Source organism: Dryobates pubescens, chromosome 4 (genome assembly GCF_014839835.1).
Source record: "Dryobates pubescens isolate bDryPub1 chromosome 4, bDryPub1.pri, whole genome shotgun sequence".
NCBI classification, from domain to species: Eukaryota; Metazoa; Chordata; class Aves; order Piciformes; family Picidae; genus Dryobates; species Dryobates pubescens.
In genome coordinates, this window is record NC_071615.1 from 28359060 (window position 1) to 28384633 (window position 25574).

At 40.4% G+C, this 25574-nt stretch overlaps 1 protein-coding gene across 1 annotated transcript in view; it reads left to right on the forward strand.

Moving 5' to 3' along the window:
- The window catches only part of CNTNAP2 (contactin associated protein 2), a 1034004-nt gene that overhangs the window by 489229 nt on the left and 519201 nt on the right, over positions 1–25574 (forward strand). The window contains exon 4 of the mRNA XM_054160987.1: positions 15494–15641. Coding sequence (XP_054016962.1) covers positions 15494–15641 — 148 coding nt within the window. The remainder of the gene's footprint in view (positions 1–15493; positions 15642–25574) is intronic.

The following is a 25574-nucleotide window of genomic DNA, read 5'->3' on the forward strand; positions in this document are numbered from 1 at the left end:
GGGATACAGTTTACTGGCCGTGGTGGTGTTAAGTTGATGTTTGGACTCAATGACATCAGAGGTCTTTTCCAACTGAAATGATTCTGTGAGTCTAGAAATTATTTTCTATTTTGATTGAAGAAATCTGCTTAGCTCATTTGACCTTTCTGTTCACTCTAATTCATCTCTGCTGTGACTACCAAGATCATTTTCCATGTTAGCTGCTGAAGAAACTCTAGACTCCTCTTTGAATCCTCTAATTTCCCCTGTTAGCTTTAAACTTCTTGCTCCTCTGCCAAGTTGTTCCTTTTCTTACTTTTCCACCCTTCTGCTTTATAGCATGCTCTTCTCTGCACAGCCTAGGATTTTGTAGAGCAAGTGAAGTTCACCTAGTGTGCTCCTTTTATCTCTAGGCATCTTAAAATATGTAGCAATATCAGCATGCCTCCACAGAATGATTTCTCTGAGACTTTGCAGCCTCTGCTTAGGACAGCAGCAGTTTTCATCCTGGGTCCAGACTGGCAAGTGGATTTTTTGTGAACAAAATCCTGTCCATGGGCAAATCTCCCTGGACAGAAAGAGCTACTACTGTCATTGCTGCTCCTCCTCCTCTGTCACAGACACATGAATGTTTGTTTTGACATGTAACGGTGGGCATTCTTACAAAGGAGAGTGGGAAATCTGCTTTGTTTTGATGTTGGACTGGTGAAGTACCACCTCACTTAAGAGAAATGCGTTGTAGTTAAAATTATTTTTAATAGAAATTATTTTTCTTGGATTTAGACAAGAAAATTTGTAAATATTTGAATTTCTCTATATCGAGTATAAGAAAAATAATACTTTTGGTTTCTAGCACATCAGACATTTTTCTCCTAGGAAAAGAACTCATTTCCAAGTATCAAGTTCACTTTGTGAATCGCTTCTGGGAAGCAGTTTCTGGTGCATCAAATGTTGAGAACTACTGGAGTAGATGTTTGCACATGAATTAAACATCAGTCAACCTGGTATGTGACAACTGTTCTGTTTAATTTTCTATAACTGTGATTGAAGCCAGAGCTAGCAATCTGACAAAAATATATTTCCTAGTCCAATCGTAAAGCTTACTGAATCTCTCTGAAGTAAGTTTATAGAATAGGTTAAAATATATTCTTCATTTAGAAAGAAATTAATAACTCCATATGAGCATAGGAGATAGATCTGCTAGGTGATAATCAAAGTATCATAGAATGGGTTTAATTGGAAAAGACCTTTAAGATCGAGTCCAACCATTCTCTTGCTCTACCAAGTCTGCTACTATACCATATCCCTCAACACCACATCTCTGCCTATTTGAAACACCTCCAGGGATGGGATTCAGACACCTGTCTGGGCAGCCTGTTCCAGTCTTTGAGAACTCTTTCAGTGACGAAGTTTTTTCCTGACAGCCAAAGTAAACCTCCCCTAGTGCAACTTGAGTCCATTTCCTCTCATCCTATCACTTGTTACTAGGGTGAAGAGACCAACCCGCACCTGGCTACAGCCTCCTTACTAATATCCAATTTTGTTGCTAATATCTACCCTGTACAAGTCCTTATGCTAAAAAAGGCTGTGCTTATCTTTAGATTTCTTAGCCTTGGCTGACTCTGTTTAAAGTTTGTCAGAACTTTATTCCTGCTGCTGGTCAGAAACTGTTATGGGTTTAAGAACTGGGGCGTCTTAACCATAGTGAAGTCCTCTGGGAGTACCAGAGAGGTGCCAGGAGGTGGACACTGGAAATTGTAATCTTTTATTCATCCCATCATGCCTGCATCTCCCCTATACAGGCAGACAGCACAGGCTATTCTGCCCTTTCCCCCTCTCTCCTGCTCCCAGCGTGGCCTGTTGTCTCTTGTTTGGTATTTTGGGGGAGTTGAGGTTTTTGGCGTTGAGCAGCCTGGCTAATTTTTACTGCATCGTTTGAGCCTTGGTAGGTAGGTATGGGTGTGGGGGGCATTAAAGCCTGGTTGCAGGGGGAGGTTTTGGAAGATGTTGGCCTACTGAAACTATCACAGGGCTAAATATGACTTTTGTATGTTTTTATACCATTGTGTACAGTTGTGAATAGTACTTCCATTGAAATTTCCATTTCTTTCCAGTCTTGTGTGCAATGTTTTATTTCATTGGGGAGGGGTAAAAGAGCTGCTCTCCACTCTAAAACTATGAGAGAAATTTTTTCCCAACTTCTATCCTAATTTTAGTGATAAATACTGATAAATACTTGATAACTGTTGTGATTTGTAGCACATTTTCCCTTAAGTTTCAGTAAGATTTACTTTATTTGATGTTTTTATGAACAATGTTGATAGGGTTTTTCCTTTCTGTTATGTGTACCGAACATGTTTGTGCTTCTCTGGTAAGGGAAACCTTCTGTTCCCCTGCTTCATCTGGGTGTTTGTTTTATATACCATTTTCATGGTTTTGGGGCTGTAAATCGCCCATAGAGTGACAAGTTTTCCAGTGCTTTATGCACTGCCGTTAATATTTACTTATTTCTGCCAGAGGGAAAAATAGAAAAAACCAAATTGAAACACACCAAGTTGAAATATCTCAATATCAAGTTTGCCTTGCCTTTTGCAATATAGCAGGGACCCAATAGCATGTATTGTGTAGAACGGAACAACAACAATTGAGGCATGGCCATAATTAATCAGGTGAAAGATCCATCTGTTGTCTCCCATGTTGTTCATAAGGAAATGCCTAGGGAAAAATAAAAATAGAGGAAATATGTGTCATGCTTCCATGTCAAATGCTTCTGCCTTCTTGTTACTTTCATCTTCAAGGCTTCATGAGTCACATGTGGTACTGTGTGTTTAACAACTCTCAGTGGATTGTTGCCTATGTGCTTTTGCAGCTTCCTTTCTTAATTCCACAGAGACCTTTAGTACCCACAAGTTTTGTGGTAATAAGTTTTAAAGGTCTCTGCCCCTTTGCTGAGTGTCATCTCCATTTGATTGTTTTGAACATAGCTTCATTTGATGCCCAATATGCCTTTACTCTGGAAGAGCGTGTGAAAAATGGATCCCTCTTACACACTCTGCACATCCCTTGTGATTAAGTAGACCTTCTTTATATTCCAATGAAATAATTTGTTTTCCATATTGAGGTCTTGCAGATGATCCTCATAGTTTCATTTCTTCCCTCTTTTCTATCCTTTTTGAGGGGAGGGTACTAGAATTTCACATTATGTTCCCACTGTAGATGAACCATGGTTTACAGTGGCATAACTGTATTTTTCTCTACTCCTGTAGCAGCACTTAATTTACGTTTTAACTGCTACTGAGCACTGAGCTGACTGTTTCATGGAACAACCTATTATAATCCTAAGGTCTCTCTTCTGAATAGTAATAGCTAGCTCAGAGCTCATCATTTTTATGTGAAATTAGGATAGTCTTTTCCCCATGTGGCACTTTACATTTATATACACTTAATTTCAGTCATTCAGGCTCATAAGACATACTCTGCTGCAGTTCTTCACAGTACTCACTAGCCCTTACTACTCACTCGAAATAATTTAGTACCAGCAGCAAACCTTTTCATCTTTCCACTTACCTTCTTCCCCATGTAGTTTATGAGGATGCTGAACACTCTAGGTATCAGCACAACTTCACTAGAGATTTCCACTGGTAGGACTGAACGTTTTCTAGTACGTCTCTTTTAACCATTTGTTTTACTATTTAAGAACTTCCTTTCTTGCAGTATGACTGCTCAATCACCTTAGAAGCTTCAGGGGCTAACCTTAGAAGGTCTCATGGGAGACATTACAACTACCTGAAAGGAGGTTATAGACAGGTGGTGGTTGGTCTCTTCTCCCAGGCAACCAGCACCAGAACAAGAGGACACAGTCTCAAGCTGTGCCAGTGGAGGTCCAGGCTTGAGGTGAGGAGAAAGTTCTTCACAGAAAGAGTTGTTGGCCATTGGAATGTGCTGCTCAGGGAGGTGGTGCAGTCACCATCCTTGAAGGTGTTCAAAAAAGGATTGGATGTGGCACTTGAAGCCATGGTTTAGTTAGTCATGAGGTGCTGGATGATAGGTTGGACTTGATGATCTCTGAGGTCTTTTCCAACCTTGTTGATTCTATGATTACAGAGAGTGTGGCCAGCAGGTCGAGAGAGGTTCTCCTCCCTCTCCACTCTGGCATGGCAAAGCCACACCTGCAATGTTGTGTCCAGTTCTGAGCTCCCCAGTTTAAGAAAGACAAGCAACTACTGGAGAGAGAGAGGCCAATGGAGGCTACAAAGGTGCTCAGGGGACTGGAATATCTCTCTGAGTAGGAGAGGCTGAGAGCCCTGAGGCTGTTTAGCCTGGAGAAAAGCAGCCTGGGAGGGCGTCCTCTCAATGCTAAAGGGTGGGGAGCAAGGGGATGGGGCCAGGCTCTTTTCAGTGGTGCCCAGAGACAGGACAAAGGACAATGGGCACATATTGGAACACAGCAAGTTCCACCTAAGCATGAAGCAAATCTTCTTTGTTGTGAGGGTGCCACAGGCCTGGAGCAGACTGCCCGGAGAGGTGGTGGAGTCTCCTTGTCAGGAGAGATTCCAAACCCACCTGGCCATTTTGATCCTGGGCAACCTCCTGTGGGTGATTCTGCTTTAGTAGGGAGGTTGGATTAGATGATTTCCAGAGCTCACTTCCAGCCCCTACCAGTCTGGGTGATTTTCAGCAGCCTTTCATAAATAATAATTGATTACATTAACCAGGTCATCTTTATCTGTGTGCATGTTTGCTCTTTCAATGACCTTAGAATCACAGAATCGTTCAATGGTTGAGGTTTGTAAAGGACCTTTAAAGGTCATTTCTTCCACCCCCGCTTGCAATGAACAGAGATACGTTCCACTAGATCAGAGTGCTCAGAGACTTTCTGTGTTTATTAAGACCAATTTAAATTTCTCAGACTGTTTCCACTTTTTCTGATGATAGTCTTCTGTGGGTATGTAAGGAAGGATTGTTTTGTAAAAGCCAAGCTGACTCTCCTCAAGCAGATTATAATTGCTCATGTATCCATAGTAATTCTATTCTTAATTCTAGTTTATAAGACTTTACCTGACATAGATGACAAGCTTACAGGTCTGTAATTCCCTGGCTCTTGAAAGCAGAAAAATTGCCACTTTTCTCTTGTTTAGGCACCAAAGCACTTTTGTGTGAGAAGTTATTCACCACTGTTAATAACTCAGCTATTTCATCTTCAAGTTACTTTAGAACCCATGGGTCAAAACTATCTGACCTTTGTGACTTGTTACTTCTCGTTTTTTCTGTTAGTTCCAAAACTGCTTCAAACCAAACTCTTGACAAAATCCCTCAGGAAGAAGAGATGCTTGAGGGAGTGTGTACCTCAGTTTCGTCCACAGTTCAGTTAAGATGTGTCTTCCAGTGTCCAGTCTAAACCTCATATGTCATGCAGTAAAAATCTGTTTAATACTTTTTGCCCAGTCTACCTGAAATTTTATTTGCTGATCACCCCCTTGTTTTGTTTTGTGAGTTAGTAACAGGTGGTACTTGGGGAGAATCTATGTAAAAATAAAGAGCATCACATCATGCATGATGACCATGGCACTTCCTCTGTATCTAGCCTTGCCTGTGGTCTAGTAAAAGTATGATCGGCCCTGCTGCTTGAGGAGAGGCTAAGCTGGCCTTTCTTGAGCTATAAGCAAGGAGTATGGGATTGTTCAGATGTTCACTAGCAGAAGCTAAGCTATGATATTCACTAATTGGTGAGCTAACTTTTTGTTAAGCTTATACTAACTTACAAAAGTACTTGTGAATTCTCTCTTTAAAAAAAACCAAATCACACCATTTGTGAAAACACACTCTTTTTAAACTGTGCACGCTTGGCAACGTTCAGGATGGTACATGAAAGGCTTCACTGATGAGAAGCAGAACTGCGAGTTCTGAGAGTGTCTTACCCTGCTGAGAAGACAATAGTGAAATTTTCTGCTGTTTCTGAACCATGAAGTCAACTTAAACTAGAGACTTAATCAGAACAAACAACTACACAACACATCCACTAATTTCATGGGGTTTTTTTGCTGTTTCCAGGCTTTTGTCAGCAGAACTAGGTGGAAATGTGGATGTATTTGCTGGCTCTGTAATTTTAAATGTTCATTTTTCACTGTTCTTTCCTCTTCCCTTCCACAGTTTGTTGTTTTCCGTGTGTTTCATCACTTGAAAGCTCATTACTATCACTGCAGTACTTTGTGTTTGACTCTTCCTCCAAAACTTCTCTCATTTATGAGTTTTCATGGAATCATAGAATGCACCGGGTTGGAAAGGATCTGTAAAGGTCATCTTGTCCAAACACTCTGTAGTAAGCAGGAACATCCCCAACTAAATCAGGTTGCTCAGAGCCCCATCATGCCTAACGTAGAATATCTCTAGGAGTGGGATCTCCACCACCTCCCTGGGCAATCTGTTCTGGTGTTCTACCACCCTCATAGTAGAGAGTCTTTGAATATCTTGTAGAATGTTTTTTAGGACCTTTTCAAATGCATCGGTACACTTGCAGTCTGAGAAGATGTGTTTCTTTTAAATTCAGGATTTAGGTAGAAATATAAATAGCATATAACTTGTAGGTGTCTGAACTGCTGAACTTTGACCTGAATAGAAATGCAGCATCTCACTTGGGCCTAGAAGAGGTCAGATCACTTGCTCAGGTATTTCCAACGTTATGTCAGATGTGGCTGTCAAAGGTAAGCGTGTGGTTACAGAGCCACGCAGCAATTTTCCAGCATAGCCCTAAGGGTTTAATGCTGCTTTCAGGAGCACAGCATTGCATGGCTGTGATTACAGCCAATTTCTTATCTATTCTCATCGTTTATTGCTCTAGTTCTTTTTCCCTTTACACAACACATACATGAGAACTCAGCCCACAGCATTCTCATTTGCAGGTGATGTGCATGGAAAACAAAGCTGATGTGCTGCTTGACCTGTTGGAGCAAAGGAGATGGTACTCAGTGTTCGTGCTGAGAAAACTTCTAAAATCCTTCCTCTTAGGAGCATCTCTCATGAGTGAGCAGCCCACCTTTCTGAACACAGTGACTTAGATGTCTGGGTATTCTGTGGAGATGCACTGGGGTTATTTTTATGTGAAGCCAAAGACCCAGAGCTACAGTTCTAAAATATAAATGAACATTCAGAAACTTTTCATATCTACTAGAATCATAGAATCATTAAGTTAGAAAAAACCTCCAAGATACAAAGTCCAGCTGTCAGTCTAACATCACCATGCCTACAAAACCATGTCCCAGAATGCTATATCTACATGTTTCTTGCGCATTTCCAGGGATCATGATTCCATGACCTCCCTGGGCAGCCTGTTCCAATGCCTGATCACTCTTTCAGTAAAGAATTTTTTCTGAATATCCCATTGAAACCTCTCCTGGTGCAACTTGAGGCCGTTTCCTTTTGTTCTATCACCTAGCACTGGAGAGAAGAAACCAACACCCATGTCACTACAAACCTCCTTGGAAGCAGTTGTAGAGAGCAAGTTGGTCTCCCCTCATCCTCCTCTTCTCCAGACTAAACAACCCCAGTTCCCTCAGCTGCTTCTCACCAGACCTATTCTCCAGATCCTTCACTGGCTTTGTTGCTCTTCTCTGGGCATGCTCCAGCACCACAATGTCTTTGTTGTAGTGAGGGACCCAAAACAGAACCCAGTATTTGATGTGCAGCCTTGTCAGTGCTGAGTGCAGGGTCATGATCACTTTGCTGGTCCTGCTAGCTACACTATTCCTGGTCCAGACCAGGATGATGGTGGCTGCCTTAGCCACCTAGGCACACATATTTAATGGGTGGGGGGGTGGTGGGTTGATATTTGGACTTGATTTTAAGAGTTTTTTCCAACCTTAATGATCTTATGATAATGATTCTAAATGTACTGACTGTCCAAATGCAGCCCCGGGGGAGATTTTGTGAGATGCTGTGCACTCTCCTCCTCAATGCTTACCACCATTTGCTTCTCCAGTGTGGAACAAAATACAAACCATGCTGGCACTATGGCAACTATTGGAAGACAGAGGCTGTTGGGGTGTTTACCTGCCTTCTGCACTCTCTGGTTTTTACAGTAGCAGTTGTTTTCATATGTGTTGTCATGACAACACAGTGAAGTAAGGTTTTCCTCAAGTGCTGTAATTCCAGAAAGAATATCAGCACTCAAGATATACAAGATAAAGTTTTTACCAAGCCCAGCATTGTCATCTGCTGCTCTAGATAGCTTGCAAAAAATTAAATTCAATAGTATCTATAAACATGTCCTTTATTATTCCACTCTTTCCATCTCTTCAGGATGGAGGATGTTCATCATTTTGCATACATCAATGCGAGTGCAATTCAGCTTGGTACTGACATAGTCTAATTGGCTTTAAAATGGAGTTTGGGAGGTTTGAGTGCTAATTTTCAGGTAATGACTTTCTAATTGATTTTCTTTTTATGAAGGACCATTGATTCATTCCCTTCGATGAAATTCAGCTGACTTCCCAAGAGAATTTGTAAAAAGCTGCTCAAAAGAAGGATCTGTCACTGCTGCTTTCTCTCCCCCGTGCTTTGCTCTCAATTTTGTCTATAGTACATACTTCCATTCTTCACTAAGTGAGCTTAGAGTAATCAGACTATGCAGTTGTGTGTATATACGTGAGCGTGAAATGGGCTTTTTGAAAGAAAAAAGCATTTTTATTTGAACATGGGTTGAACTTTGGCGACTTGGACATGTCCAGAGGAGGTCAGGGAGGCTGGTGAGAAGTGTCAAACACAAGCCTTATGAGGAGAGGAGCTGGGCTTGCTTCGCTTGGAGAAGAGGAGGCTCAGGGGAGACCTTATTGCTCTCTACAACTACCTGAAGGAAGGTTATAGGCAGGGGGGACTTGGTCTCTTCTCCCAGGCAACCAACACCAGAACAAGAGAACACAGTCTCAAGATGCACCAGGGGAGGTTTAGGCTCGAGGTGAGGAGAAAGTTCTTCAGAGAAAGAGTGATTGGACTTTGGAATGTGCCGCCCAGGGAGGTGGTAGAGTCACCATCCCTAGAGGTGTTCAAAAAAGGATTGGACGTGGCACTTGAAGCCATGGTTTAGTTAGTCATGGGGTGTTGGGTGACAGGTTGGACTTGATGATCTCTGAGGTCTTTTCCAACCTTATTAATTCTATGATTCTATGACAATCTTCCTAAAAAATTGATATTCACCATGGCCTGTGATAATAAGGTGACAGCTGTTTCACAATGGTGTTGGAGTTATTTTAAGCCGTCAGTATGGAGTGCACAGAGATTATCTGAACTGATGCTGTTTTACAAGAAGAGGTGAGTGGGATAGTGACACAACAAGGACATAAATTCAACCCCCCAAAAAATCTTGGAATCCCATAATTTTTGTTTTACTCTAGTTTTACACGTTATGCAAAATGATAGGGAAAATGTTAAAGGATGGGGGGAGAGAGGGAGCTAGTGGGTTTTTTTAAAAGCTTGTATAGGTAGAATCATAGACTGGTTTGGGTTGGAAGGGACGTTAAAGATCATGTGGTTCAAACAACCTGCCGTAGGCAGGGACACCTTCCACTAGACCAGGTTATTCAAGGCCCTCAAATTTTACAAGCCAGATCATGCAAGCTGTTCCAGGCAAATTATCTGATTTTGCTTGATTATCTGATTATTTGTATGTATGGAAGTATAACCAGTGCTTTCTCACCCTGATTCCATGCAGTGGAGATGCTATCCATGATAGGAAACTGTTCTTTGATACAAAACACAAGATATCATGAGATCCAGGGAGGGGTGAGCAAACCAGGCAAAGCCCAAGCATAATTAATGCATATTTTTCACACTAAATATATGAATAACCACTGAAAGAGATTTTGCAGGGGTGTGATAGATTTGATTTTCCATGTCTTCCTTTCAGTTCTGAAATCAAGACTGAACAACCTTACACTCTAGCCCAGACCAGGAACTAATTACTTGAACCATTTGCATGGCAATTGGTTCTCTTTGTCTATTGAACTCTAGACTATCTGATCACAATACTTCCTTCTGGCCACCAAGGTCAATGACTCTCTGTCATTTGATTGACTGACTGACTTATTTTTAAAGCAAGTGGGGATGTAAAAACTGCATGGATTATGCTTGTTTTTCAACTGCATAAATAATAGCTAATTAATTCTCAGTGGAATCATGTGAGAGCATTATCTCTGTTGCACAGACAGAATGAGTTTCAGACGTGGGGCTGTTAGTCTGAGCTCACACAGTAAGCAAGCAACAAAGCACAGCTGCCAGCAGTCATTTCTGTATTTGCTATTACAAGTATGTATAGGGCTTTATCAACTGGTTGTGAAGACGTTTCCTGCAGGTGCCTCCTGCAATTTCTGTAGAGACACACAGTGACATGATGATAGCCTCTTCCTTCTGAAGAACTCCATATTTGCTCTGAGCACTTGCAAGAGTGTTTTCAAAGTATACTCATGCGATAACTGAATTAATCTAGAAGGAAGGAATGAAAGATAGGGATATCCTGGTTAGTTCCTTTGTCTTTCTACTCCTTCCTAAAAGCAACTGAAAAGAGTATTTTTTGGTTTTGTTATATTAGAATGAGTGGGTTACAGCTCACCCAGTAAAGGCAGTAATACATTTATTGAGGTAGATTAATAATTTGACAAAGTTTAATTGGATTTAATAAGTTTAACAAAATCAACAGTGGTTATTTGAGGTTCACTTTGGCAGCAAGGTTTACTATATTACTTACCATAAGGCAAGTTGATTAATATGGTAGGATCTTGAAGGTCTATTTCAACCAAAGGGATTCTGTAATTCAATAACCTGTGCAAACATGTTCATGTTTGAACAGTAAAAATTATTTGGAGTTTGGCTGAGGTGCTTTTCATGAGAATTTCTGTGATTCTGTAATTGAAAATAAAACACAGATCCTAGAATCATAGAATTGTTTAGGTGGAAAAGACATTCAAGGTCATCAAATCCTACCGTTCACATAGCACAACTAAGTCTACCGCTAAACCATGTCCCTCGTCTCTATGATAAGGTTTAGCACTTGAGTGATGTTTCCCACAGACAATGTTCTGTCTGTGGATGTTTCCATATTTTGTAATACTATGCTTTTACTAATATGGCTTTTCATGCAAATCCAGTTTCTGATGGAGAGAGCCATTTATAGAGCTATAGTGCATGAAACATAGACTCTGTCATGTTTTCATTGTTGCTGTGTCATAACAAAGTTAGAAGATGGGAATTTTTTTTTCTTTTACAAATTCAGACCCATAATTATTCCTTCCTTTGCTTAAGTTGCCAATGGCAAAATAAAACTGTCAAGAAGTATAATACTAAGTATATAATTAAAGTGCTGAAAAATATTACTTGTAAGTTATGGGAAAAAAAAAAAAACAACAAAATGAATTATTTGTCCTCTTTTAGCTGGGAAAGAAATGTCATCCTGCTATTCAGTTCATTCTCCTATTTTTACATCACCCTAGAAAGAGCCTGCATGGAAGTATTTTTAATGCATGTTCCTGAATAAATCATCCATTCGGATGGAGAATTCTTCAGATTAATTAAGTTAGGTGAAGGGCTAATTTTCCCCTTAAGCAAGTTAGGTACTTTGCTATATATCTAATTATTTTGGGGGTGAATTGCAGGGTTTTTATCTTTCCTTCACCAGCAGTTGGAAGATTGAAAACCTGTGTTTGTTCATTTGGTTGAGTATAAGACCATCATTCTTTAATTCTTTTCCTCTTTCATATCCGGAAACTTCCACTTTTGTTCACTTAGTAGTGTTCTTCTCCATTTGGTTGGGAGCCTTCTTACTGCAGAGATAAGTTTTTTTCTTTAATGCTGAGAATTTATTTTTAATCCTTTATTGTAAAAGGTCATCAAAGCATTTTCCCCACATGAGAGTTTTTAAATGTAAAAACAATAATGTGACAAAATTTAAAGTATGGGTACCTGTTGTATCCATAAAGCTGAGAACTGAATGTTACTGCAAAAGTCTTCTTTTACAGGAAATTAACCTTTTTTCCCCCCTGTTTTACTTAACTAATACTGTTATACTATATGCTACTTTGCTATTATACTAAAATACTATAAATTCCTAATTTAGCTTTAACATTGGTCATAATTTGTTAGCATGTGATTGTTCTGTAAATATGGGAAGCAAAATTGAATATGAGTCTTAATCTTCCCTAACTTTCAAATTTCACAACATTTTATCTTCACTAAGTTCTTTGTTTGCACAGAGAAACTTAGACTCAAATGTCCCTGTTATGTCCCACTGCCATGAGCCAGTGGTGTGCACTTGCGGCCAGGAAGGTCAATCATCTCCTGGAATACATTAAGAAGAGTGTGGCCCTTAGGGTAAAGGGAGGTTCTCTTTGCCTTCTACTTGCCTAGTGAGGACACATCTGGAGTTTGTGTCCAGTTCTGGGCTCCCTAGTTCAAGAGAGACAAGATGCTTATGGAAAGAGTCCAGTTAAGGCATACAGAGATGCTGAGGGGACTGGAGCATCCCTCTGATGAGGAGAGGTTGAGAGACCTGGGGCTGTTTAGCTTGGAGAAGAGCAAATTAAGAAGGGATCTTCCCAGTGTTTGTCAATAGCTAGAGGGTGGGGGTCAAGAGGCTGTGGACAGGCTCTTATCAGTGGTGCCCTGTGATAGGATAAGGGGCAGTGTGTACAAACTCGAACCCAAGAAGTTTAGAAAGGACTTGGGGCACATTTCCTTACTGTCCTTCATTCTCATTGCTGTGATGTCCTCTGGAGCACTGTCTTAGAGCACTCCTGGTTTTTCATTGCAGTGTAAGCTTTCAGAAGTTGGTGTCTGATACAAGAAATCCCTTATGGGATTTTGGAGTTGGGGTGGTGTGACACTGCTACCTGTTTAACGGAGAATTTAGCTGACTTGTCGTCTTCCCAGTTTGGGTTAAAGAAAAACATGTTACCCATGAAAAGCAGACATCTGTCAGTAACACTCAAGCAAGTTCATAAGATTCATAAGCTGAAAAACTTGTTTAATTTATACAGGTATTTCCATCTTTTTCTGGAAAACAATTTTGTAAGGCGGTTTCTTATTATACATGGCTCTGTTTCAGCCAGAGATTCACTCACCATTTAAAAATATCTCCTATTATAAACATGAATTTTGAATCTTATTAGAGTGTTTGTTAACCTAAACTTATGTGTAGCTTTGAAAAATGTATCAACTCAATTTTTAATTAAAACCTGCCTTTCTGAGTCCAAGTAAAGATCTCAACCAGAAAAGGAGATTTTGCAGCAATAATATGTAATTCACAAGCTCTTGTAGATTGATTTTTTTTCATCCTTGCAGTGATGGATTTTAGCCTGGTGTTTGCATTATCTACAGAGTGTGTATTACTGTACCACATTTACCTGAATGAAAGCTGTGTTTAAAAGGTATTGTTCTGCTGGATTCTGAATGGAGTGCATTTTAATAATCTGGGAGACTGATAGCAGTCTGCCTTATTCTCTGTGGCCCATGTTTATGCTTTCAGTAAAGGTTATTGGGTCATATGTCAATAGAAACTCTCAAAATATCAGACTCGCATTCAAGTCTTTCTGACAAAGGACTGATGAAGCATAAGGCAAGGCACAAAGTTTGGAGAGCTACAGATCATTTTGATTTTGACAATCCACTTTAATCAATCATTTGCTTAAATTTTATAGAAAATATGCTCCTCTATATTTATGGAATCTTAGAATCATAGAGTCATTATGGTTGTAAAACATCTCCAAGACCATTGAGTCCAACCATTAACCCAACACTGCCAAGTCTACCACTAAGCCACATGTCCATGCAACAGAGCTACACTTTTTTTTTACACCTCTGGGGACGGTGACTCCACCACTTCACTGGGCAGTTTGTGCCAATGCTTAACTACTCTTTCTGGGAATATGTTTTTCCTATTATGCAACCTAAACCTCCCCTGACAGAACTTCAAGCCATTTCCTCTCAACCAGTAGCTGATTACACAGAAGAGACTGGCCTCCACCTCATTCCAGGCTCCTTTTCAGAGAGTTGTAGAGAACCAGAAGGTCTCCCCTCAGCCTCCTTTTCTACACACTAAACAACCCCACTCCCCTCAGCTGCCCCTCTTAAGATGTGTGATCTCTAAGCTAAAGCGGATGCCTTTGCCCATAATACTTCTAGCAAGTGAAACAAACCAACCATTTCTGTCATTCCTAGAACAAGACTAGGACATCAGGCAGCTGTTCAGTAGGACTTTCCCTGCTTTCCCACGCCCCCAATCAGTTCATGCTTTGCTTTGTTGTTTATTGTTGTCTATTCAGTTCAGCAGATTGAGTTTCGGTGTCTTCTCCCTAGTAACAAGTGATAGGATGAGATGAAGCAGCCCCAGGAGAGGTTCAGGCTGGATATTGGTGGAAAATTTGTGACTAAAAGGATTTTCAAAGACTGAAACAGGTTCCCCAGGGAGGTAGTTGAAGCCCCATCCTTGGAAGTGTTATGTGGCAGAGATGTAGTGCTGAGGGACATGGTTTGGCTCCAGCCTTGGTAGAGTTAGATAATGGTTGGAACTGATGATCTTAAAAGTTTTTCCCAACCCAAAACAATTCAATGATCTTATGAATACTCTGTTCACTGTTGCAAGAACACATTTCTATTGAAAAATACCTATAAGGAGTTATGAAAGTTCATCTGGCAATGTTGGAAATAACTGAATGATTGACTTTCATGTCTGCTATCAGTGAATGGATGGATTGTCCATACACTGACAAGAAAAAAAAATAGTCTATTATGTTAAATAATAATTATGGTTTACTTGATGCTGTGAAATATTTTAGAAGTAGTACAAATCAAGTGCTAAATATGTACTTCATCAGTTTTCAAAGTCCCTTGAGAGCTCTTCTGTGACTTCCTAAGTTTTGCTACCCAACAATAGACCATGCTGTGAGTGACAGCTATGGTTAGGAAAGAAACCAGACACACACTTTCAATAATGCATCAAAAGAAAAGATTTTTAAGTCCTTAGAAATCTGAGAGATTCTGTCCCTGTCTATTGCAGTACCAAGTTATTTTAGTGCTCATAATGAGAAGAAAATGACTGGTGTGTCTAATTGTACCAGTAAAGAATGATATCCTCTCCTTCATTACAACCAGTGGACACTTTTATTAACATGTTAACCAAGTAACAGACTAGTGATACGAAACGGATTACTTTTTTACTTAGATCATCAAGTCCAAGCAATTAACTACCTAGCAGCAGCTGTTGCATAATCTCAGCATATGTGTTGCAGACAAAGAGGTCTCAGTGCTGCTGTTTTGGTGTTCTTGTCTAACCCTGGAAATCAGCTGTTCATTTTGTTACTATCAAAGCCACATTTAAACCAAACTTCCCTGTTCAGACTCTCAGGCTCCACCTAATGCTCTCCTTCATTTACAGCGTGTGAGATAGGTATGATACAATATTTCTTTCTTCTTTCCCTTAGGCTTCAGCGTGTGAGATAGGTATGATACAATATTTCTTTCTTCTTTCCCTTAGGCTTTTCCTGGAAATACAAACTCGGATAGTGTGGTCCGGCATGACTTACAGCATGCAGTTATTGCTCGCTACATACGCATAGTTCCTTTGGACTGGAATGAAGAGGGACAAATTGGGTTAAGAATTGAAGTCTACGGCTGCTCCTATTGTAAGTTTTTTCAAGGTCATCTTTTTTTTTCTCCCCACCCCCCAAGAAAACCTTCTTTTTAATCTCAGATGAAATCTGAATCTCAAGTACATTCTACTTAGGTAGATAAAGATGTTCCAGGATTCCTTGTTGTATTGCCCAGAGCTTCATGTACTGTTTATTGTAACCCTAACGCTGAGTTGCTTGTTCTTCTCTACAAGATGCAACCCTGGAATTCACAATAGCACTTTGAAGTTGCTCCTTTTGATCTTCATGGTTTCTTTTGCAGAAGACTGAGTATTATGTAAGCTTGAATGAGCCAGTTGGGGAAAAGGTAGTATCCAGACAAATGTTATAGTGGGTCTTGAGGGGAATGACTGGGAAGTAGGACATAGTATACTTCCTGATGCTAGAGATAGAAATAAAGAAAATAAGAATTCTTAGAGTAGCTCAGATGGCATAAATCCGTGGTACGTTTCTCAAAGGTTTTTCCTTTTGTATTTGAATACAACTTCAGAATGTCTTTGAAAATCCAAATGAGCAATGGTACAAATGCTTCTGAAATTAAAAGCAGAACTGATCACGCTTTAAGAGCAGTTTTAAAATGGCCTTCTTTGAATTCAACTCAGCCATCACTGAAAGAAAGTTTATAAACTGGCAGAAAGTTGTCTGATGGCCTGTTTCTATGTATGTATTTTTCTGGGTAGTATCCTGCCTTTTGTTGTTTGTTTTTTGTTGGGTTTTTTTTGTTGGTGTTGTGGGGGTTTTTCTTTGTGTGTTTTGTTTTGGGTTTTTTTTTTAGCTGGAAGGAGCTTATTGACCTTTTAATAACCAGCTGTTAGCAAAAGATGAGGACCATACATCTGGAATACTCATCCACTGACTTTACTTGGTGATTAAAGGCATGTAGCACCCCTCAGCCATCTGGGCTATCAAGAAAGAAAACCGCAGTGTGATTTTAGTTGTTGTTTTGAGTTGGATAGTCAAAAGGTTAGATGCTTTCATTTAGTAGCAATAAGAACAGAAAGAGTAATTGGCCAGTGGAATGTGCTGCCCAGGGATGTGGTGGAGTCACCGTCCCTGGAGATGTTCAAAAAATGATTGGATGTGGCACTTGGAGCTATGGTTTAGTTATCAGGAGGAGTTAGGTATTAGGTAATAGGTTGGACTTGATGATCTTTGAGGTTTTTTACAACCTGGTTGATTCTGTGAATAGTTTTGGTGTTATTTTTCCTGTTTCCATGCAAGGAGTTAAAGCCCTGTTTTAAAAATATGTATTAAAGCACAGAGCATTTTCTGGCAGCTGCAGTAGCTTAGTGAGAAATTAAGTCATGCCCACTATGGTGTTGGTGCTACTAAGCTGAGGGCACACATGGGTGTTAGATACTGTTGTACAAAGACAACAGCTTCTCTGTTAGCTGAATTGATTCTTACTCAAAGAGAAACTGAGCCTCTGAAGAAAACTTAAGTGTATGTTCAGAATGTGGCTCTTAATAAACAAGTGTTTCTGATCATGCTGCTACAGTGTTTTAGGTGTTGCTTTCACTATAACAGTTGCCACAGCATGGTTAATTTTGCAGCATGGTAAATACTTACTTTTAAGAATACCTCCTTATTTGTACTATTTGTACCTCCTTATTTGTGCTAATTCAGCTGTGTGGTACAGGACACCAACACCTAGTTTGCTGTCAGTTAGGACTCTGTAACAGGAAGAACGTAGCAGAATCAAACGATGAATCCCATGGTCTTCACTGCAATACTGAAGAGTAACAGTAGGGGGAGTTTAGTGAAATGGAAAGACTTTTTGCAAGGGCTTGTAGTGATAGAATGGCTTTAAGCTTCTCTTCAAAAGCACCATTCGAAACCTAGTGTACAAGGTTGCATCATTCCATGTAGATGACTCAGTTGTCAGAGGCAAGGTTTTTAACCTCCTGATTTAAAGTGCATATAGTTGCAACTAGATCTAAGCACTGTCATTAACCAGTGTGATTTTCAGATTAATCCTGCCGATGCTGTAGGAAATGGCCATTTAGATAACCAATAATGTTCAAAGCCTGGTGAAAAGACAGGCTTTTGGACAGATGTACCCCAAATTTTGGAAACATGCCCTAAATAAAAAGAATTAAAAGGCTGGCCTATGTAGTGCAGTCATAACTTTTCTTTATAGATTCCTATTGAATGTATTATTCTATTTAGCTGTTTCAGGGAGCATGTTTCCAGATAGCAGAATCAGATGTTTCCTCAGAATGCAAGCAAGGTTTAATTGGGAAACCAGACACTTAGTGATCTCAGAAACTCCATCCTTGCACTTTACTGCAGCCTGGTCATGAATCTCAGTAATAAGAAAAATACTGAATCATATTGAAATGCTTATTCAAAAGTCAGGTCAATAATTGCCATACTTTCTATTTCCTTGTTTTGTTTTTCTATGAGGAAAGGCTGAGGGAGCTGGGGTTGCTTAGTCTGGAGAAGAAGAGGAGGCTCAGGACAGACCTTATCACTCTCTACAACTTACCTGAAGGGAGGTTGTAGCCAGGTGGAGGTTGGTTTCTTCTCCCAGGCAACTAGCACCAGAACAAGAGGACACAGTCTCAAGCTGCACCAGGGGAGGTTTGGGCTGGATGTTAGGAAGAAGTTCTTCATAAAAAGAGTGATTGGTCATTGGAATGTGCTGCCCAGGGAGGTGATGGAGTCACCATCACTGGAGGTGTTTAGGAAGAGACTGCTTGGTGCCATGGTTTAGTTGATTAGATGGTGTTGGATGATAGGTTGGACTCGATGATCTCGAAGGTCTTTTCCAACCTGGTTTATTCTATTTATTTATCCATTATAAATAGATTTCTTTTTCTTTTCACACTTAATTTTATTTTTTTTTCACAAGAGGTGGAATCTATGTTCTTCCTTGCCCAGCAAATTAAGAACAGAGGTATGATTGCCGTAGAGGGATTAGAACTTCCTTAGAGAAGGTCTTGGTATTGCCAAATCTTCTTTCAGATTCATTTTTCTTTGCTTTAAATTTGCAGCCTGGGTTGTCTGAAACTGGCACCTTTGTATTTTGTGTAGCTGAGATCTGTGGTGTTGTCATCTTAACAGAAGAGATCATAGAATTCACCAAAAAATAATTAGGGCCTCACTCTACAACAAGACTCAGAATGAATTTTGTATTTTTGTCAGGCAGTAAACAGTTTAGAGAAGATTTTCATTCTCTGTAGGGCAAAACTGACTTAATGGCTCAGCTAATGCAGGAGCTGCATAGGAAAAACAAGGTTGGAAGCCAACAACAAATGGACTGTTGTGTAACATAAACAACACTTTGTAGTCAATGGGAGTTGTAGCTTTTACTTCAAAACAATCTATTTCATACACTGTAAAGGGAAAAAGCATCTTTACCCAAGCAGTGGTATCATTTATCAGCAAGCAAGTCAGAGAGAAGGAAGCAATATAACCAAAGGCCGAATATCCACTCAGTTAAGTCAAAATGATGGCAGGTTTTTATTCATGCTATTTTGGAGAGAGAGAGCAAAGGCATATGACATGTATCTTCCATCATGTCCACATTTATGAATTCTTGAGACAGGCAGCAAAGACCTGGCATCTGGAGGCTATGATAACTACAATACAGAACATTTTACTGCTGATTTGTGAAGATCATAATAAGCTCCTGCAGGGTTGTTGCCATCTGAATTGTTCCCTTGATCTCTGTCCTGTGGCAGATGAGTGCCTACAAAAATGGCAATAGTGATACTATTACATAATGCTTGACTATGCATTTAAAGATAACTAGTTGTGTGAGGCTTTATGGGTGCTTAAATCCTACGGGAGGAAAGCCCTCAATGGTTTCTTTTTCCAGGTTTTTGTTTGGCTTGGTTGTTTTTTTCTTGTTGTTTATGTTGTGGGTTTGGTATTTGGTTTTGCTTGGTTGTTTTTTTGGGGGTTTGTTTTTTGGGGTTGGGGGGAGGGGGTGTTTTGGCTTTTTATGTGGCTGGGTGGATTCTCTGCATCTGAACTGTATGTCCAGATCTTTCTGATAACAGAATCATCAACTCCAACCTAAGAGCACCATGGACATTAAACCATGTCCTCAAGTGCTATGTCCACACATTTCTTGAACACCTCCAGGGATGGTCACTCAACCACCTCACTGGGCAGTCTGTTCCAATGTCTGATCACTCTTTCAATAAATACATTTTTCCCAATACCCAATCTAAACCTTCCCTGGCACAGCTTGAGGCCATTTCCTCTTGTCATATCACCAGGAAGAAGAGACCACCTCCCACCTCTTTCCAACCTCCTTTCAGGAACTGGAGAGAGCAATGAGGTTTCCCTTCAGCCTCCTCTTCTCCAGACTAAACAATCCCAGTTCCCTTAGCTGCTCTTCACAAGACCTCCTCTCTAGATCCTCCACCAGCTTTGCTGTCCTTCTCTGGACATACTCTAGCATCTCAATGTCCTTCATATAGTGAGAGGACCAAAACTGAACCCAGTATTCTAGAGGTGGCCTCACCAGCTCTGAGTACAGCGGCAATCACTTCCCTGTCCTTCTGGCCACATTATTCCTGATTCAGGGCAGGATGCTGTTGGCTTTCTGGAAACACACTGGCTCATGCTCAGCCAGCTGTCAACCAGCACTCCCAGGTTCTTTTCCGTCAGGAAAATTTCCAGACACTCTGCCCCAAGCCTGAAGCATTGAATGGAACAGGTGTGACCCAAGTGCAGGACCTGGCACTTGACCTTGTTAAACCTGATTTGTATGTCTGATGATTAAGAATTTTCAAATTCCAGATGACTCAGTTCTGAAGTATAGGATCTACATGGGAAAAAACCCCATTTGTAAACAGTAGAAAGCTATGCAAATACTGAGTGTAGTCAAGACAAATAGATGGCAGAAAGGATGTCAAAACTCTGAATGGCTGCAAACAGAGCTGTTTCCATTCATTGACCAGCTCTGTTTGCTAATGTTTAGGAAACAGTGGGACTGAACAAATGTCACCTGAGCTGTGTTTGCAGATCTGCTCATTTCAGTTATTGGCTCTGTTATTTGTGTTGTGCTATGTCAAATGCTGCTGCTTCAGTTTCTTAATGAGTGGCTGACATTTTTTGTAGGGGCGGGGAGTGGACTGGAGAAGAGAAGGCTTCAGGGAGACCTTCTGGCAGTGTTTCAATGTCTGAAGGGGACCTACGGGAAGGCAGGGAAGGGACTGTAGCAATAGAAGGGCTTGTAGCAGTAGAGCGAGGGGCCACGGTTTGAAACTGGAGTAGGATAGTAGATGTAGGTTGGATGCAAGGAGAAAGTTCTTCACAATGAGAGTGGTGAAATACTGGAGCAGGTTGCCCAGAGATGTGGTTGAGGCCCTCTCCCTGGAGAAATTAAAGATCAGATTTGCTGTGGCCCTCAGCAAGTTGATCTAGTTGGAGATGTCCCTGCTTACTGCAGGGGGGTTGGACAAGCTGACTTTCAAGGGTCCCTTCCAGTTCAGTGCATTGTATGATTCTGAAAAAGGAAAAATAGTAAGCACACTCTGTACAGTTGGTAAAGGGACCAAAACCTTGGTGATGTAAACATGTTACAAGAACAAAAATAATGGTTGAGAGGCTGTTAAAGGATGAGCCAAGTGAATGTTTGCAATAAGTGATTAGGAGGTACTGGAATGCTCTAAGCTGTGGGCTGGACAGATCTTCTGGGTAATCACGGCTGAAGTTAATCCTGCCTGCCTGCAGTGTCTTTAACTGAAGCTGTTACCTCCTTTGGTGGTTATTTCTGCAGTGATACTCATTGCTAGGAAATTTTCTGTGATACTTAGTTGGAATCTCCTTTGCTTGTTTTTTATGTTATTGATGCTAATAAACTCTCCACCTCTCATTCACTGTCCTGCATGGTTGTCATACGTCCTTAATGAGACACCTTCAACCTGTCCAGAATCATCTATTGCATCCAGACATCAAAGGCACTATTTAAGGTAGATCAGAGACCTGCTGTTACTCCCCTTTCATGGGATCTGATCAATTTTCTTCTGGCCAGATTAAATACTACACCCTGGACATTTTGTTTCACCAGCATAGTAATTAAATGCAGGAAAAATGGGGGGGAATAGGAATTATGTTAGGTGTTATGCATGCATACATTTATTTACATATAGAGCCCTATATTTGCATTGCACTTTTGGTACCTACGTGAATATCCACACAATCCCAGCATAGTGGAGGTCAGAAGAGACCTGTGGAGATCATCTACTTCAATTCCCCCACTAAAGCAGGGTCACCCACAGGAGGTTGTCCAGGATCACAATGTCCAGGTAGGTTTGGAATCTCTCCAGAGAAGGAGACTCCACAACCTCCTTGGGTAGCCTGCTCCCAGGCTCCTCGTGCTTTCCTGGAACCTCCTATGTTCCAGTTTGTGCTTGTTGTCCCTTGTCATGTTGCTGAGCACCACTGAAAAGTCTGGCCCCATCCTCTTGCCCCCTACCCTTGAGCTCTTGCCATAGGTTGACAAGATCCCCTCTCAGGCTGCTCTTCTCCAGGCTAAACATCCACAGTTTCTCAGGCTCTTCTTCTCACAGAGATACTCCAATCCCTTCAGCATCTTTGTAGCTTCTGCTGGACTTTCTCCAGTAATTCTGTGTGTTTCCCAAACTGGGGAGCCCAGAACTGGACACTCTACTCCAGATGAGGCCTCCCTAGGGCAGAGTAGAGGGGGAAGAGAGCCTCCCTCCACCTGCTGGTCATGCTTGCATCCCATTCTTATAACACTTCCCATTCTCAGTGTGCTTATACTGGGTAGTTCTATCTATATCTGAGTCTGTGTTTGATTTGTAGCCATCATCTTCACAGCTCATCAGCAGCGAACAGCTTGATATTCTCTTTCTGACCTTAGAGATGCATAGCTGAATACTCACATCTAAACTATGGAGAGTGAGGGAAGTGAACTATTGAACTTCTTTGCAAACTTCTGAAGGTCTGTTTGAATGTGTACACTTTTTTTGTTAGCATACTTTTTAGCTTTTTGGCATGCAGTAGGTTGGGTTTTTTTGTTTTCTTTAAGGGTCATGAAAATGGCTCTCTTTTATTCTTTATATATTCTCAGGTAATGAGTTTTCCAACAGCAGAGATTTGCAATTTAAGACCAAAAATGTCATCTTTCTTTAAAAATATTCTTAGTATGGATTGTTTTCCTTCTTCCATGCTCCAGAAAGAAATAGTTGTTAATCTTTCTACATGACTGTTCCTATATTTTGACATGAAAATAAGGGAGAATAGGCTTCAGTTCACTCACTGTCTTTGGTTGTAACCCGTATGAGTCTCTTTGGGTAGCTGGCATTACTTAAATTTTAAAGCATCCATTTCCTGCATTTAAAAATGTATTTATTCTTATTTCTGGATATTAGAAAGAAATTGTTTACATTGAGAGTGGTGAGACATTGGCACAGGTTGCCCAGGGAGATTGTGGATGCCCCCTCCCTGGAGGCATTCAAGGTCAGGTTGGACAGGGCCCTGAGCAAGATGATTTATTGGAAGGTGTTCCTGCTCATGGCAGGGGGCTTAAAAATAGATGATGTTTAAGATCCCATCCAGCCCAAACCATTCCATGATTTTAAAAAGATTCAGTATTTCCATAACATCTTAAAAAGCTTACTTTTAAAATCAGAAAATTCAGGCTGAAACAGAAAGAAAATATCTCCAAACACTTTATTGTTTAATTCTAACTCTTTCTTTTTGTTTTGTTTTTCTAAACTGAGTATTTCTGAAAGACCTGCTATACACAGAGTTTGTAGTAACAAGCATTTTTTTCTTTACTTTTTTGTTAATCTGATGTTAGTAATTCTTTTCTTTCAACTTTTTGGTACTGGCAATGAACTGAGAACTCCATTATTTTTCTATTACTTGTTGTACTGAGGTTGCTGGTAGCTATTCTTAAGCCCCAGTTTCCAGAGATCTGGAACAACTGTATGTGTTCTTTACAGATTCATTCATTAGGTGGTAATGAATGTTCAATCACTTGGAGAGAAACAAGTTTGTTTTGTATGAATCCATGCCCCACCAGCTTGTTCAATTGTATTCTCAGGCAGTTTTCAATTACACTTGAACATTTGAATCAATCAGCATTTCCTTTAGAAGGATGCATGGGGTTGATTCAATTGGAAAAGCTCCTTTAATTATTTTTTTTTCCTGTGGACTGAAGAAAAATTAGTCCCTGCTACATGAATAGAATGTGTGACCAAACAGGATAAAATCTTGCAGATTTTCATTAAGGTTTATTAGTCAGATCTGGCTCTTCTCACACAGAGTGGAGCAGGCTAATGTTTTCCAACAGGTCTTCCAGCAATTCTGAATGTACTCTGCAGAAAGAATCATCCTTAAAGTAGTCTGTGATGAGTTAATGGAGGTTTTAAATATATCTTCTAGGATCCATAAACATCAGAAAAAGTTAAAACCAGAAGTTACATTGTGCTTTTTCACAACATTAAAAGTACTGTTCTCAGCACTGGTAAGGCCACATCTTGAGTACTGGATTCAGTTGTGGGCCCTCACTACATGAAAGACATGGAGATGCTGAGTACAAAATAAACTTCACGCTTAAGTTTTGCCCCAGCCAAAACTCCAAAAGAGGACTTAAGTAAATTTAAGACTACAATTACTTGTAGCTGCTTCCTATTGGGATATTTGTCATTATTCGTTGTGATCTATCACAAGTAGAATTGTAGAATTTTCTGTTGGAGAGGATCTTTAGGATCATTTAGCCCAGCTGTTACCTAACTCTACCAAGTCTGGGTGCTCAACCATGTCCCTTGGCAATGTATCTCTGTGGATTTTAAACCCATCCAGGGATGGGGATTCAACCACCTTCCTGGGCAGCCTGTTCCAGTCTTTGAGAACCCTTTCAGTCATGAAGTTTCTTGATATGATGTGATATGACATCATGTAATATAATGTAATATTGTTATATTTAGTTATATTATCATATAATGTCTAGTATAGTATCTGATTTGATTATATGATACCTAATTGTAGTATAATAGATCTAATTATTTTTGTCCTACATATGACCATGTATTAGAGTCTGGCAAACAGCTCTTGTGAGGAGTGGCTGAGGGAACTGGACTTGTTTAGTCTGGAGAAGAGGAGGCTCAAGGGAGACCACCTTGTTCTCTACAACTTCCTGAAAGGAAGCTGGAGTGGGAGTGGAGTCAGTCTCTTCTCCCTAGTATCAAGTAATAGAACAAGAGGATATGATCTCGTGTTGCACTAGGGGAGGTTCAGGTTGGATATTGGAGGGTGAGTCTTGACAGAAAGGGTTCTCAAAGGCTGGAACCCAGGGAGGTGGTTGAATCCCCATCCTGAGAGGTGTTTCTAAGAGGTAGAGATGTGGTGCTGAGGGACATTGTTTAGCACCACCTTTGGTAATGTTAGAGAGTAGTTGGATTCAATGATCTTAAAGCTTTTTTCCAACCAGAACTCTTACATGATTCTATATGCCTACCCATAGCAGGTACCAATATTACTAGGAAGACCCTACTCCTGATGAGGGTTGACTGTTGTGACTTAACATGACCTACGAGGATAGTTGTTTGCTTTTCATAGGAATGTTCAGAGTAGGAATTATACTAGCACTTATGCAAGCAGTGTCAATGGGATTGTTCTAAAGCCAGCTGTGTGTTAGCTGCATACTATTTTGAGATGTAGAAAGCTACTTTACAGGGGCACCGTCATTTTCCTCCCATCTAACTGAAGTTGCTGCATTCTGTGTTTTCTGTAATGCATTCTCTAAAGCTCTGTATGTAACATGCCCTTGTTTCCCCTCTCCTTCTCTTTTCTTCAACAAACTTTCATTTATCCTGCAACCTAAGCTGAAACTAGCTTGGTTTCCTATTTCTGTATAAGGTCTTGTAATATACTTTGACTGTGCAGCCAGAAGTGGTAGTCATGTAGCCAGTAGACCAGGATCTATTAATTATGTTG